General features: G+C 33.8%; 1 protein-coding gene across 1 annotated transcript in view; it reads left to right on the plus strand.

Annotated features, from left to right (window-relative positions):
* The first annotated feature begins 2,082 nt into the window (after positions 1 to 2,082).
* The window catches only part of LOC145248114 (isocitrate dehydrogenase [NAD] subunit beta, mitochondrial-like), a 35,227-nt gene continuing 21,930 nt past the window's right edge, over positions 2,083 to 15,379 (plus strand). Inside the window, exons 1-4 of the mRNA XM_080109904.1 lie at positions 2,083 to 2,223; positions 11,322 to 11,384; positions 11,901 to 12,043; positions 13,930 to 14,070. Coding sequence (XP_079966030.1) covers positions 2,161 to 2,223; positions 11,322 to 11,384; positions 11,901 to 12,043; positions 13,930 to 14,070 — 410 coding nt within the window. The 5' untranslated portion in view covers positions 2,083 to 2,160. The remainder of the gene's footprint in view (positions 2,224 to 11,321; positions 11,385 to 11,900; positions 12,044 to 13,929; positions 14,071 to 15,379) is intronic.

Here is a 15,379-nt window from a genome sequence, read left to right on the forward strand (position 1 = left end):
CTTTTGCCAGTTCTGACTGTGTCGCTGTCTCTCACATTGATGACTGCTGGGGAGGCTTTTTGAAGCTCGACCCTTCGGACGACAAATATCGAAAAATTGGCTAAAAACATTAATTCTTTCACTTTCAACTAGGCACTTTTCTACAAGGAGGGGTCGATTTTTTGTGAGCCATTTTTGCAAGTTATCGTATCGGTTTGCTTGACTTTGCCTTTCGTTTGGTCATACGTAGAGAATATCTTCAACATGACCCCCCCCCCGCCCCAGCATCAAAGCCAGCCTGATCACTGCCGAGTATTTGCCAAGTTCCTGCCAGTGCTTGTGGAAAAGGCATGTTCCCAGTTCTGGATTCGTATCGAGGCAGTGATTGATGCTAAAGGCGGCTACATTGAACAGATGTCAGCTCTACTACATAATCAAGTTACCTGAATTGATTTTTTCAATAAAAATTTTAAAATAAAACTGTAGTGTTGTTTTATTTAGGGGAAACAATTTTATGGTTCCACCCTGTTCACAAAATGAAACTTTGAACAAACACACGTTTCTTACGCTTTTGTCCTTTTCTCACTGCGAACATTCTGCAAACAAAAACTTTTTACTCACTCTAAAATATCGTCTGCATAACTGTGAATGTGTATATGTATAAATATGTTTTGTTTGTTGACTCTGATTTTCTCTCCTGAGTACGACGTCTTTTGGGTGAATTTAGCACTTGCTAAATGGTGACCCATTTTCAATCATTCATGTTTTCATTCATTTTCAAAACTTATAACATTACATTGCCAGCGTGAATCTGGATACATTTACAAATATGTGACCATTATCTATTACTATCCGGGAGCCATGCTATACATGTAATGAAAAAATAAAATAAAAGGAAAATAAAGACAGTTTTATTTATGGAAATTGCTTCAGACAAAGCATGAAACCACTTGATGTAAGAAGCTCACGAAAGTGATTAGTTATTACCACAAAGATGGGAGATGCTGATTAACCTTAGTCTTGAAAAGACCAAGCTATAGGTAAGAGAAAATCAATCAACTGGAAGAGAGTTCTACAAAATTGAAATTCTAGGAAAAATGATACTGGAATAGGAAGTTGTATTATAATGAGATTTCAAAATAGCGAATCGATAAAGACCACTAGACCAACGAGTCAAACGAGTTGCAGCAAAAGAAGCAGATAATGGATCAGACAATTCGGAAGAACACATATCATAATAGTATTTATAGAAAAAACTGAGACCAACAACATCACGTCTGTGAGAGATAGGTTGCTCATTTACTTATTTCTGGCTTGAAAAAGTATTTTGGTTTAAATATGTTTCTAAAAAAAAGGGGGGGATATTAATTTTACTCATGCATAATGCTCATATCAGTTCTGCGATGGAGGTAACTTATTACTCTACAGATTTATAAAAATATTTGTAAAAACGTTAATTTTTAACTGTATATATTTAAAACTAGCCTCGGTGGTAAAATATGCTTAAATATATCATGCAGATTTTGTATTTATTATCACAGAGTCAATTCTCCATTGAATATTAGATTGTATACCTCATATATAATACTAATTTCAAAAGTTAAAATATATATATATTTATATATATATATATATATATATATATATATATATATATATATATATATATATTTTTTTTTTTTTTTTTTTTTTTTTTTTTTGAGTGTCAGCTAGAATCGAAACCAAAACATTTGGAGCTCTAACTGCATTCTCTACCATTTGAGCTATCACTTAGAAATATTTAAAATTAAACTACTTCAAGCTATGAATAAATTTGCGCATGCGCAGAAGTAATAGAAATATGTCGGCAAGTTGAAATGAACATTTTGCATTTCAGCTTGCCTACGCATTATTCATTAATCCAAAACAAAAAGATTTTACTCGTTATAAACTATTCTTGGTGTATGATTATTATTTTCTGTTAATTTCATTGTTATGTAACGAGTAGTTTAAGAGTTTATCGATTAAATATTTACACACACACACACACACACACACACACACACACACACACACACACACACACACACCTACTGTTTTATTCATATATAGATGACAAAGTGCTGTTTTATTACATCTTTGGGCCTCCGTAGATTTGATTAGCTGAACGCTTGGTTCATTTCTTTTGTGATTCCTTCAATCATGGCTTCTGTGTTGACACCGCGCTGTTTATCCCAGTTCGCCAGACAAATCCGCCTGGTCGCCGTAAGTAATGTTTATTTTGTTTATTTAACCGCTAAAATTTTATCATTATCTATCTTTATTCCTTAGTATACTTTTTTATTAATTCCATATTTATTCGAATAGAATAATCTTTATAAATGTCCACACGATTCGAATAATGAATGAATGACCTTACCCTTTAACCTTTTTAGGTTTTTTTGTTTATTTGACTTTGTCAATTACGAACATGTTATTTTTTTGTTTATTTATTTTTTAAATTTAATTTTATTTTACAGAAATCTTGAGGTTTTAATTAGAATTTGGATTATAATCGTTGCTATTAACGATATGCATTAAAAGATGGCTCTTCGTTAGCGAAATTCAAAAATCGAAATATTAAATGTCAAGTAAAACCAATGGTATCCACCTAATTGTCATGTCGTAGTAATGAACATATCCAAAAATTACGAAAAACGATAAGGTAGGAAATTAATCATTAATGAAAATACTTTTCGAAGACATTTAGCGAAACAATTTTGGTCTAAAATTTTCAGTTTGCAGAAAATAATCACCTCTCTTGTTGCAGTAAGAACTATCCGGTATAAACTCAATTTTCGCTAATTTTAAGGGGTGAAAGTACAGACTTAATGCAAAATGGGCAATCGTGAAGAAAGAGAGAGCCTGTTTCCTCGGTTTGACTATAGGTGGCGTTACTGTCTGTCCACCCCGTTACGGAAGCACAAAATGTATATAATGCTACCCTTGAAATAAAAATAAATGTTTTTGTTATATTTTAATTTTTTAAACATGTTTTTTTTTTTGTTTTTTTTTGCAAATATATTTAAGTTTTATTTTTTTTTAAACATTTACGTTTTGTTTTTGTTTTTGCAAACATATTAAGTTTTATTTTTCCAAACATTTACGTTTTGATGCTTGTTTATTTTTAAACATTTACGTTTTTTTGTTTTTACTTTTTTTTTTTTTTTTTGCAAGCATAAACTAAATGTTTTTGCTATATTTTTCTTTTAAACATATTTATGGGTACAACAGTTTTTCCGCGAGTATTTTTTACGCTCTTATGATAAAAAAAAAAAAATCAACGTTTTTTTTTTTTTTTTAAATCTTTTATGGCCCCCCCTTTTTTTTTTTTTTTTTTAAAAAAATTTTTCTGCACTTATTTTACCTTTTCCGCGAGTATTTATATATATATATATATATTTGAAAAAGGATATTGTAAAACCTGAATCTTACTTGAAACTACTATTAAAAAATAGCGCGGTACAATAAGTGCATAAGCAAACTTTTCAAAAAGAAAAATATTTAAAAAATATTTAGTTCATGCTTGCTAAAAAAAAAAAACGTAAATGTTTGAAAATAAAGAAGCAACAAAACGTAAATGTTTGGAAAAATAAAACTTAAATATGTTTGCAAAAAAAAAAAAAAACGTAAATATGTTTGAAAAAATAAAACTTAAATATGTTTGCAAAAAAACAAAAAAAAAACATGTTTAAAATTAAAATATAACAAAAACATTTATTTTTATTTCAAGAGTGGCATTATAAACATTTTGTGCTTCCGTAACTGGGTGGACAGACAGTAACGCCACCTATAGTCAAACGGAGGAAACAGGCTCTCTCTTTCTTCACGATTACCAGTTACCTAAAATGTGCTTTCTAAATTAAGCAATTTGAGTTATGTCCCGTTTCTGCAATAGAATTTTTAAAAATCGATTTGTCGCCTTTCTGTATACAAGCAACATTATTATTTTTATATATATATATATATATATATATATATATATATATATATTACATGAGTAGAGTCAGCCGGAAGTAAAGTGGAAACGTTAATCGTAAAGATAATCGAAAGAATTTTGAATGAACCCACATCTAATTTAATAGTCTGGATAACAGCTTAAAATTCAGACGGTATTCTACCCTAATTCCCTTCCGATCCGGTTATGTATAACTTCTTTTGGTACTTGTACAGTTTAATCAAGACATTAAAAAATGAAAATATCGAAAAAAGTTTAAATTGTACGTATTCATTATGGAACGAAGTTCTCCGGAAAAAAATTTCACTTAATTTCGTCAAGTAGTTTTTTTTTTTTTTACAGCAAAAAAAAAACAATTTGTTATGATACCGAGCAAAAGGTTAGATTTTTAGGAAGAAAAGCTAGTATTAAAGATGGGGAGGGAGTGTCGGCGCTTTAAATTAAGTTATTTCCCCGTGGTGTGTTCAACAAATTTCATAATGGCTGACTTCCAATGCGCTCTCATAAAAACGTGTTTTTCTGCTGTAAAAAAAAAACTACTCGATCAAATTAAGTGAAATTTTTTTTCAGAGATCTTCAGTCCAAAACGGATACGTACAATATAACTTTTTTCGATATTTTCATTTTTCAATGTCTTGATTAAACTGTACAAGTACCCTTCTTTTTCATAATTAACATGGCTGAACGCGGATTATTTTGGTCATAGCTAATATTTACGGAAAGTTAATGCAAATCAGACTAACGACCGACTCGAACCCCTAGTAAATGGTGTTTGATCAGAATTGGTTCCTAATATTGAACGTCATCCGTAATATAACTTCCGGTGAGATCCAGATTTTCTCCAACGTTGCTGAATAAAAGCAAATTACTTTGGCCAGGTCATAAATGCGATCCGACAGTATTATAATTTTTTTTTTTGTTATTATTACATTTTCACCCCAAACAAGGCACATTGCCACTTTGATGTAGGGGGTTACTATTAGGGACATAAGTTGCAGGGATACTATGTAGGTAAGTTGAGCAGCAAGATGTCTGTTTACATTATACTTGAACTTCTGCATGTCAGTACAGTTGGGGAAGTAGGAAACTGGAAAGGAATTCCAAAGTCTAGCAGTTCTGGGCAAGAAACTATTAGCATAGAAGGCTTTTTTACATCTAGGGATCGCTACTGTGTATGGGTGGAACTTTGCTGTTTGTCGGATTTGTCAGGAGTATTTACGTCAAGGGAGTACAAGGACTAATAGTTTATCAGAGCATCCACCATTAAAATGCTTGTAAAACAGGCAGAGAGATGCAACATTTCGTCAATGGGACAGGGGCTGAAGTTTAGATGACAGTTAAGGACCTATCAGGTTGGCAACTCTCTTTTGAATCCTGTCCAGGAGTAAGAGACTAGTAGCAGATGCACCAGCCCAAATGTGACAACAATACTCCATACATGGGTGAATGGTGGCCTTGTAGAGGTACAGGATACTTTCAGGCATAAGTAACTTTCTAGCATGGTAGAGAGAGCCCACCTTCTTCACAGCAGCCTTGGCAATGCTCTCAATGTATCTGTTCCAACTCATATTCCCTGTGAACATTAAGCCGAGGAGTTTGAAAAAAGTACTTTCAGGTAATGTATCTTTAGTCATAGCTATTAGTGGTTAAGAAGGTTTCTTGTAATTATTGAAGGAAACAAGCTTAGTTTTGGCAGTATTGAATGTGACCATCAATTTTTGTCCCCATTTCACCACAGATTGGAGGTCATCCTCTAGTGTTTCTGCCATCGCCTTACATATGTGTTCATTCATTTTCCACTTGTGCCTGTTATAATAGAGTGTGGTGTCATCAGCAAATATATCCATCTCAGAAACAATTTTATCAGGGAAGTCATTTACGAATATTATGAATAATAACGGTTTAAGGATAGATCCACATTTATATCATATTGTTTAGATGTACAACAGTCGAGGGCAAACTGGATTCTTTTCTTATTTAAGAAGGATTTAATTATGTTAAGTATTCTTCTGTATGATCTAATTTTCCTGAGAAGACTGTCGTGCCATACCCTGTCAAAAGCTTTAGATATATCTAGGGCTACTGCCCTCCCCTCCCCCGCTTTGTCCAATATATATACATTTGGAGATTACAGTTAGGATATATGCAGTAGAACGGGCTTGCCTAAATCCATATTGTTGGTCGGTCAGAAGTTTAGCAAGTGGAAGGTGATGGACTAGAACTTGATTATGGATTCAAATATTTTGGCGAAAAGCAGGAGGAGGCTAATAGGGCGATAATTTAATAGGTCACTTCTTTTTTGCAGAATTCTTGTAAACTAGTACCACAAAAGCAGTTTTCCAGCAGTCATGAAAGCAAGATTTGTTAAGGCATTTGTTGTAAAGTTTGGAGAGGATTGGAACAACCTCAGTCGGGATGAGATCGGGCTCACATGCTTTTGAGATGTCTAGGTTTTTTATGATATCATGCACCTGAGAAGGGGTGATTTTCAAATCATCTAGTGTGGTGTCAGTCCGCAAAGGAAAATCAGGGAGGGAGTGGTTTGCTGGGTCCAATGTAGAGATTGAAGCTAGCCTTCTCGGTTGCCTTGCAAACAACCTCATGATTGTTGGATAGTGGAGGAATTGTTAATTGCCCATTATTTACTACACTTGTAGATTTTCCAGAAATCACAATTTCGTAATTTCTGCGCTTTGCAGCGTTTTCAGGTGGTTTAGGTATATTCTCTTTTAGTTGTCGCTATTAAGTAAACCATTTGGGAGAGTGGGGTTTGCTATAGAACTTCCACGTGGGAACATGAGCTTTAATTGCCACTTTGAATCATTCAGTGATCTCATTTGTGTACTGTTCTGCAGGAAGAGAAAAGATATTTCCCCATGGGGCATCTCTGATGAGATCCCTGATGACTTCCCAGTCAGCCTTCTATAATACCTTGTTGTTTTGAGTAATGGCTCTTCAGCTTTGGGTCAAGAATTTAGGGCGATTTCTCCCATTATCACAAGTGATCAGCATTCCTGAGCTGGCAATGGGTATTCATTACACAATCATCCCGGAACTGTGGTCAGAAATAGATCTAGAAGTGAGGCTTGTTGATCTTGCTGGTTTGGGAAACGTACCAGAAACGTAACTGTCTGTGATAGGGAATGAGATATAGAGAAGCTATGTGTTATGCTACCAGCTGTGTCTGTGTAAGTAGAGAAACCAAGCCAATTACTGTGGTGGACATTAAAGTCGCCGGTACTTGTGCATTTAACGAATCAGACGTAACTCAGCATTTGTCCGGCGCATGACGTCAACAGCCGGATAAAACCGAGCGTTGGCGATAAAATAAAAACGACGCTACAAAATAACTGTACAATGAAATTGTAAAATGTAGAAACATAAAAAAAATTAAGTAAAAAGCAAAAAACTTTTCTTTTTTTTTTGTTTGGAATTGTTTTCTGTTTTCAAAATGAATATAAAACAAGTATTTTTTTTAAATAATAGGAAACTTTTTTTTTTGTCTGAACTTTTTTTCAATTTTTAACGTAAAAAAACATTGTCTTATACACGTAAAAGTTAATTTTTTTCAACTCTTCATGTCAAATAAATGGAAAAGCCTAAAAAAGGGGCAATAAAAAGCATGGGGGGGGACAAGGGTTATTTGTACATTTTCTTTTTCGCCAGAAACAAGGATTTCTTTATTTATTAGTGGAAGGAGGGTTTCAGCGTTCCTATTTGGTACAGTGACCAAGAAACCCTCCTTTTCGTCGGGCTCGTATCCACCGAAGACCCAGACCGGTGTCACAAGTCTGCCGGCGGTTAAAAATGGACTCGTCGATTTCTACCGTATGGCCTGGGCCTCCAATCTGCCGGGGATTCCTCAGAAAATAATCCCTGCATATATCACGCAGGAAAATTTTCCAATCCACGATTGTGTGGCGAGAACGTAACCCACATTCGCGATGGAGATTTTTTTGTAGATGCCATCTCGAACGCCCATAAGTAAAGTATTTTTATTATACACGCGATGGTTAGTCGGGATTTTGAGAAGAAGGTCCCAATCCTAATGGAGGTCCATCAACGACATGTTACACTTCTACACCTCCAACCGTAAACGTCGGAAAGGCCTGTTCTCTTTGCAAGTACACAATCCTGGCCAAAATGTAAACACCTTTTCTCTTCTGCCAACAATTTCCGTTGCTGGCAAAAGTTTAGTGCAGCCTCTGGGGTCTGGAGCTGGTCCGCAAGGTTTGTAATATTCATTATTTCGTCAGTTATCTTTTTAAAACAATTTTTTTTAACTCTCTTCAAATAAGCGTTTCTTGAGTTGTGACACTCTTCCAATTGATAGCGAAATTCTCGTCTGCTTAATCGACAACGCTCGGTTATATCCGGCTGTTGACGTCATGCGTCGGACAAAGCCGAGCAAATGCTGAGTTACGTCTGGTTCGTTAAATGCACAAGTACCAAGTCGCCAAATACATGTACTTGTGTGCTAGTATCAAGGAAGAGTGCAATATCTATACTGTCAGAGATTTGGTTGATTAGAGTACGGTCCTGGATCGAGGGAGAGTGATAAAGAAAATATAAGTAGCTAACGCTATGTTGCAGGTGAAGTCTAAAGCACATAAAAGCCTGGTCCTCTGATTCTACTTTTTATTCTCTAATCAAGAGGAGGGTGTTTCAAATATAGACTCCAAATCCATGCATATTTTTGTCTGAGTCCTTTTGCCAAAGTGGGAGATAACCAGACATGTTAAAGATGTTAGACGGGATGGAGGAGTGTAAGTTAGTTTCACTTAGCGCCAAGATATCCGGGGTGTTTGCTAAGAGAAATGATTCAACATCATCTAAATTAGTTCTAAGATCACAGATATCGTGAATGCAAGCCTCAAGGGAGGAGGCAAATTGGTTATGTTTGAGTTTATGTCTGGTTTGATCATAATTTTTGACTGAACTACCATTTTATTTTATTTTATTTCAAAGTTTGTTCTTTTTCTTTAATTTTCTTCCTTTGAAGATTGTAATGCTGGGTATGGGGCAACCAAACCAGCTGCCAACATTGCCCCGCTTTTTATTGAAACCAACCGAGAGCTCTTTTTAGTATCCTCGCCGTTCCCTTAAGTGCAATTGTCTGGATCTCTTTTGCACTTGGTTCACCAGGAATATTAGTTAGGTAGGACTTCAGGTTCTTCTTCATAAGCCCTGTGGCACCTATGATAACTGGTATGATTGATATCTCCTTAAGATTCCAGTTTATTTCATATCATACATGAGACCTTGGTATTTGGTCTGTTTCTCTCTTTCAGCTCTGTTCAGACCGCCATCATTAGGAACACTCATTTGAATGAAGGTTGTAATTCTCTCTGACTTATTCCATATAACTATGTCAGGTTTCACAGCAGCATTTTCAAGATAGGTGGCTGTAGGGATTAGATGGTCCTAATGTATGGTATATAAGTCATTTCCAACTGTTCTTTCAGGTTGATGTTCCCAGGACTTGCTGCTACACTGGATGTTTAATTTTTTACAGATGGTCCAATGGAGGTACTTACATACTCCATCATTTCTCGCTGTGTAGTAGCCGTCCCCTAGAAGAGCCTTGCAACTTGATATCAGATGACTAACACTTTCCAATTCTGTATGTTTCAGTTTTAGGATGATAGATGCTGGACAAAGTGGTTGTGCCAAACATGCAATACAAGATGACCATCAACCGACTCTTCATCTAATTTAAACACAAACAACATCATTTTGCTCTGAGTTTCCATTGTTTTTTTTGTTAATTCATTTTTCTTTCCCTCGGTGCATTAACATTAAATATACTGATTATTGCACAGTAAGAATATCTTTTTCATCAACCATCTCCCATAGAAATGGATGAAAATGTCCCGAAAAAAACTTGTTGGATTCAATGTTTAACATCCAAAAGATGGATTAGATTTTATTATTCTTCCACATCGACTTCCTGTCATGACATCGTTTCCTTAACACGTCAGTTGAAATTCTGTAACTTTTCATGGAAAATTTCTATTTTTACTTAATTTAACTTCTTGTTTAAAATTCTATTTTTTACATAATCTACCACATCCCACATTGCTATAAAGGATGATATATTTATATTGAATTAGTATATGTATAACTGCCAAATATGTTTATATTATCATATTCTAAAGAATTGTGGTGGTGGTGAAGAGGGGAGAACAAAAAGCAGAACATGCTAAGAGCTTGTATTCTTTAAAAGAAGCACCCGGCAAAAACGACTGCCTCCGTGATGCACCATCGTGATGATGAAATCAGAAAAGTGTGGTGACAGTTTGGAAAGACAGAGAGACTAGTGGTCATGACTGGCGTGTAACTGCATGCGAGGACGAATTCGTAACTGCCTGACTGTGGAATGCAATTAAAAAAAAAAGCACAATAAAAAGTGTGGCATATTTTGCTTGATAGAAATCATTTTTGCCACCACACACAGCTGATGTCGTTCGCTTGTGTTTCGATTATCATTGGTAACAATAGTTAAGCATTCTTTCGTGGTTTCCAAGTTTCCGCATCACTTTATTTGTCTGAGGACTCACACCACGACTTAATTGAATTGGAACGAATACTGCTGCTCAAGTCCAACATAAAACAAGTTCTTGATGAGCCGTTCCACTTAAGTTAACAAATTTACCGAATTTCCATTACTAACGATTACTATATTGTCCAATCGACTACTGTACACTCTTAACCCTTATCCTCGAGTGATCTCTGGCCTTGATAAGTGGTTATGCCTATGTAAAAAAAAAAAAAAAAAAAAACTTGTTGGTGAAGAGAAGAAAAAAAACTTCAGCATTAGAAAAAAAAAAGCAAACATACCACAAGCTAAGTGGCTGACTAGAGTCGAGGGTGACACAAAGGCTCCCTTTACATTAGCTGCTACACCAAGATGTAAAGGAGGGTGTCATTCCATTCTCAGGATTGCTCCACTTGCCCTTGATCCTTCCTTTATAATGTTAAGTGTTTAGCAAGGAGGCATTAAACATCATTTTTCAAGTCTTTGGTACGGCTTGACCAACGATTGAACCCTGTTCACCCGACCCATTAGCCAACACTGTTAGCATTATGCTAAATGATAGCTGATATCCTTTGTTTTCTCAATTATTGCTACTACTTGCTTTAAAGAAATAAATGGGAATAGAAACTTGTGTGATGCATCTACATTCAGCATTTTTAAAAATGGGGCTTTTGGAACATGAAAGGTTGACCATCTCTGGCCAAAATCATTTGCTCCACTAAATGCACAGATTGAATGGACACATGTTTTTTGGTTTTGTTTTTTTTTAATTAAAATTCTTTGCAGTTTTCTGTCTTTATGATTTCTTGTTTTCTTCTTTACTTTCAGAACAGTAGCATAAAAAATGTCAGCTGCAGTTATCAAACAACTGCAAAAAAGAACCAATCAGCAGTGAGTTTAGTTTTTTTTCTGTGAAAGGGAGATAATGGAGGGGTAGTTCTTTTATAGTAATTTATAGACTCTGATTAAAAAAATTAAAACTGCATTAAATTTTGATCTTATAAGAAAATAGATTATAGTGAGGTTACAATGACAGTTCAAACTTCAGAAAGAAAGACTTATTTCATTATGCTTTTTTAAATTTTAAAATTGTTCAATTATTTTTTTTATTTCAAATCTTATTTCCATTTAAGTTCATTTTTTTTTTTAATTTCATTGAAATTTTCCTTCTTAAAATTAAAAACAAATATTTCTCAGTTTAAAAAATATTATCAAAGCAAATTTCAAAATTGATTTTTTGTTAATAGTATTATATTTTTGGAATAAATTGCCAGATCAGATTCAGAACAGCAGTGGTGTAGAAAAATAATGGTTAAAAAAAAAAGAAATTAAAAGAAAACTTTTTGAGTACTATCGGATGAACTATTTAACCGAAATTGATACCTAATGAATTTTATGTTTGAAAAGGCTGAACCTGTTTCCAAGACTGCGGGTCGGCATGTTGTCACCATGATTCCTGGAGATGGAGTTGGTCCAAGTCTGATGACCAGTGTCCAAGATGTCTTCTCAGCTGCTGGTGTACCTGTTGACTTTGAGGAGCTTTTCATCAGGTAATAAATTTCAAAGTTTTCTAAGATTTGTTTTAGAAAAAAAAACAAAAAAACTTTTGGTACTTGTGCTATGGAATAAGTTTTTGGTTTTTATTTTGAAGATCACAGAAAAAGGGGAAACAATTCAATTTCAGAATGGGGGAAGTGGGGTGATCAATTCAAGTAGACCATATCTGACAACAATACAATAACATAAAATGAATAAAGTTTCACAGGATTGTCTCCCTTTTACTGTTGAAATCTTAAGGAGGGGTTGTATAATTTTTGTTTTTCTTTTATAATTAGAGGGTCTCATATATTGCTGATATGCTTGGTCTGCTTAGTATTTTTTTTTCTTTTTTTAGCATATGTGCCACTTCTTTAAGTCATCTAACTCTCCATCTTCAAATTCAGAACTGAAATATTTGTTTATTTTTTTTTTTTTTTTAAATTCTACATTTTACTGGCTTTCTAAATGTACAAATTTCAATTCAAATTCGATCGATGAGAAAACAAATCACTAATGTAGATGCTTTTTATTTGAGGTTTCACATTTATTTGTTCTGATCTACAAGTTTGTATTAAGTTATTTCTCCTCAGCTTCACTCCTCACCAGTCTACTCACATATCGTTTTATAAATCCCTTCTTCCTTTTCTGAAGACAGAATTCTCCATCTGGTTCCCATCTGCAATACCTTGGTTGCCAAATTCTCCAGACAATTCAGCTTACTTTTACATAAACCTCTGGATATGTTTGTTATTATTTTAGTTGTGTTTATACTGTATTAGTTTGTAAACTTTTACATTAAGATCATTTGAACGAAAATTAACTCTGGTAAAAGTAAAAAGCAAGCATTTATGGGATTTTAATTTCAGTATTTCACAACATTCCCTGGTATATTGGAAAGATTAATTTTTTAACGGCATTTTTCAATTTCAGACAAAGAGTTATAATTTCAACATTTGTAAACTTCATAATGTTGCAATATTTTTGGCATAATATTAGTGTATGATCATAAAGACTTGGACGATTTATAGCCAGGTGTGATCAGAATGAACCAATCAGGTGTATACGCTGTATAAAATATATTCAATCTGTCTGAAGTTTTTAGTCCTGGCTTTTCGTCTTGACATGAGAAGGGAACTATGGTCTACTGAATCTGACGGAATTTTTGGTAATAGTCAACTAACATATTTTCCTAATTTCCGGTGTAGCATTACCGAAAGTGGTGACAAGGCAAATCAGTTCTTTCACTTTTATTGTTCTTCAGTATTTCTATTATGAAGCGATTTATTGAAATAAATGTATAAGAAAATGACACTATTGAAAACTATACAATAAAAATTAACAAAGTTAAACAGATAAAAATAGCACAATTTATCTTTATTTGCATTTTTAATAATAAAAAAAAAAAATTTTAAATGAAAGTTTTTTTTTATTTTATTTGAAATTCTATAAGAAATATACATTTATGAAATCATAAAAAAAAAAATGGGGGGGGGGGTAAAAATAAAGTTTTTTTTTTCTTTGAATTTATATAATAAATATATATTACATAATAAAATATATACATGCACAAGGAATATATAGGTGTGTGAGAAAAAAATGAAGGAACTGATTTGCCTTGTCACCGCTTCTGGTATCCCTATGCCAGAAATTCAGAAGTACATTAACTGACTATAACCAGATTTTTGTTATGAAATGAAAAATATGTTTGCCCATTCAAACACAAAGTAAATATTGAAGCCAACTTCATCGCTAAACATGTCAACATCAACAGGTTTTGTACATTATGCCCCATACACCTTTTCATAATCAATTTTGAGAATGAAACTTTTGCTTGAAATAAAAGAAAAAGGTTTGTCTATATGAGTTCTAATTAAAACAATTTTCGTTTTTGTGTCAGTGAAGTTCAACCTGGACAAAGTGCCAGCATGTCGTCTGTTATCGAGTCAATTGAAAGAAATGGTGTTGGTCTGAAAGGAATCATCGCCTCACCTGCAAACTCAACCACGGGTGCACTAGGGAGCCTGAATATGAGACTCAGGTAAGGAATTGACAATTTTTTTAAAGCATATCATTTGTTAATTTATTATTTTTTTTTATATGTGTACTAGACCAGTGTCCGAACATTGCCCTAGTAAAATAGAAAAATAATTTAACTCAAAACCTGGCTTAGGACAGTGAAGCAGGATGCTGAACTGATTCTGGGCCTCTACCTATTAAGGGTCCATCACTGGAATTATGAATGACTTACTCATAACAGAAGCAGCCTTGAATCACTTTGCTTAGTCGGCCAGTGTTTGGGATGTGGTGAACTTGTTGGAAAGAGCTGACCCTACCAACTCAGGGTGAATGCCGCAACCATGACGATGTACACATATTAACTATCTCTACTATTATATATATAGTCACTTTGTGTGTGTGTGTGTGTGTTTGTTTGTGTGTGTGATTGAGAGTTCCTTCCTTCCTCATCGGTTCTGAAATTTTCAAATTTCAAAAAAAAAAAAGCTAATTTATATGTCTGCCAGTGTTCTTAGATTCGTTTTGTACAGAAATTCATCCGATAAGTATTGAAAATAAAAAAAATCAGATCTTAAAAACAGCTTTTCTCTCTGATAGATAAAAATAGAATAATTTATGGGGGAATATTTTACCTTACACCGGCCAAGAGAAATTAATAAAATCTCAGCAAATCAAAAAAAAAAGGCGGATTTATTATAATCAGGAGATATAGTTTAGTGCTAGAGCATTCAACTACAGATCAAATGATCCCATGTTCAAGCCTTGGTGTACCTCACCATTTTATTTTAAGTTTATTTTTATTATTGAGTTCAATTTACAATAAAAGAAAAGGTACCATTTAAAATTGCTACAAATCATTTCTTTTTTTTTGCATATTTTTAAACTATACATTAACCAGAAGTGACTTTTCTAGGGCATTCATTGTCAAGCCCAAATAACAGCTGACATAATATTGTAAACAAACACAGACAGATTTGATAAACAACATCATTATTAGTATTTTATTTTTTTTGCAAATTAGTCTACCAGACAAATTATTCCTCGTAATATATAACAATCAATAGAGGATTGATGCTATAATACATACACAATCTGCATAAATCAAAATATCATGTTTAAGCATATTGTACGACTGGGTAATGCCGGGCTGCCAGCTAGTCCTTTATAAAAATAGCAAAGTCAAGCAAGCTATAAAGCTTGCTTGACTTTGCTATTTTTTGCCAATAAATTTGATTTGAAATAGCATTTAATAGTAATACACACGGACGAAAAAACGCTTTGGATAATCACAGATTTCAAGGTAGTTCTACTAAAATAGCCATATTTTTTAA

This window comes from Euprymna scolopes, chromosome 26 (genome assembly GCF_053919585.1).
Source record: "Euprymna scolopes isolate OS-2025 chromosome 26, ASM5391958v1, whole genome shotgun sequence".
In the NCBI taxonomy this organism is placed as follows: Eukaryota; Metazoa; Mollusca; class Cephalopoda; order Sepiida; family Sepiolidae; genus Euprymna; species Euprymna scolopes.